The sequence below is a fragment of the Sinocyclocheilus rhinocerous genome, unplaced genomic scaffold (genome assembly GCF_001515625.1).
Source record: "Sinocyclocheilus rhinocerous isolate Xijiao unplaced genomic scaffold, SAMN03320098_v1.1 scaffold1580, whole genome shotgun sequence".
Classification (NCBI taxonomy): domain Eukaryota; kingdom Metazoa; phylum Chordata; class Actinopteri; order Cypriniformes; family Cyprinidae; genus Sinocyclocheilus; species Sinocyclocheilus rhinocerous.
The window spans coordinates 114,007-114,958 of NW_015633551.1; the positions used below are offsets into that span (position 1 = coordinate 114,007).

General features: G+C 34.3%; 1 protein-coding gene across 3 annotated transcripts in view; it reads left to right on the forward strand.

The window, feature by feature from the left end:
* LOC107744592 (bromodomain-containing protein 1-like) overlaps positions 1-952 on the forward strand; it is a 103,608-nt gene that overhangs the window by 2,473 nt on the left and 100,183 nt on the right. For all 3 annotated transcript variants that reach the window (XM_016558311.1, XM_016558312.1, XM_016558313.1), the window contains exon 3: positions 385-541. In XM_016558311.1, coding sequence (XP_016413797.1) covers positions 385-541 — 157 coding nt within the window. The remainder of the gene's footprint in view (positions 1-384; positions 542-952) is intronic.

A 952-nucleotide genomic window follows, 5' to 3' on the forward strand; every position in this document is an offset into this window, starting at 1 on the left:
GTATTGGCAGTGACATAAATTTTGTGTTTTGCCAAATTAGCTACTTAAGCTGTTGTGGTGTTCATTCACATTGTTTCTACAAGTATTGGCAGTGACATAATCTAGAAACAATGTGAATGAACGCCACAACAGCTTAAGCAGCAATTTTTCAAAACACAAAATTTATGTCACTGCCAATACTTTTGGCCGCAACTGTAGATATATATAGGTAAATCATCAAAATGGTCAAAACAACAACAACAAAACCGTTTTTAATCCAATCTGGTACATCATATTATTTCACAATGATTATACAAAATTAAAACCACTTCATAAGCTTAAGCCATAGCTGCAAGAATGTATAAAACATTAGATTTCATTGTATGCTGTCATATTCTCCTACAGGTTAAACACAATCCTCAATCAAGTTTCTTTACAGAAGAAGAAGGCATTTGGCGAACTTGTCTTAAATTTTTGGATGCTTAAAAGACTATCAAGGAATGGAGTGCCACTCAACAGACGCCTCCAAACTAGCCTACATTCCCAGAAAAACGCACAGCCTGTAAGTATATCCTCATGAAGCATTGCAGGAATGATTCACCCAAAATTGAGAATTTGCTGAACATTTACAGGCCAAGTTGATAGATGAGTTTGTTTCTTCATCGGAAACAAATTTGGAAAGATTTAGCGTTACACAACCCTCTACGCACACCTTGGCAATATAATCGCCATTGGCTAGTAATTTTTTTTGTTTACTCGCCAGACTGATATATTATTTTACACACACACACACACACACACGTTTACTTAGCTATCTAAATGGGGACATTACATAGACTTCTATTTGTTTTTATATACAGATAGTTATACACTTTTTAACCTAAACCCACCCCTAACCCTACCCCTCACAGAAAACTTTCTGCATTTTTACAATTTCAAAAGTAAAAAAAAAAAACTTTGTTTACTTTATTTT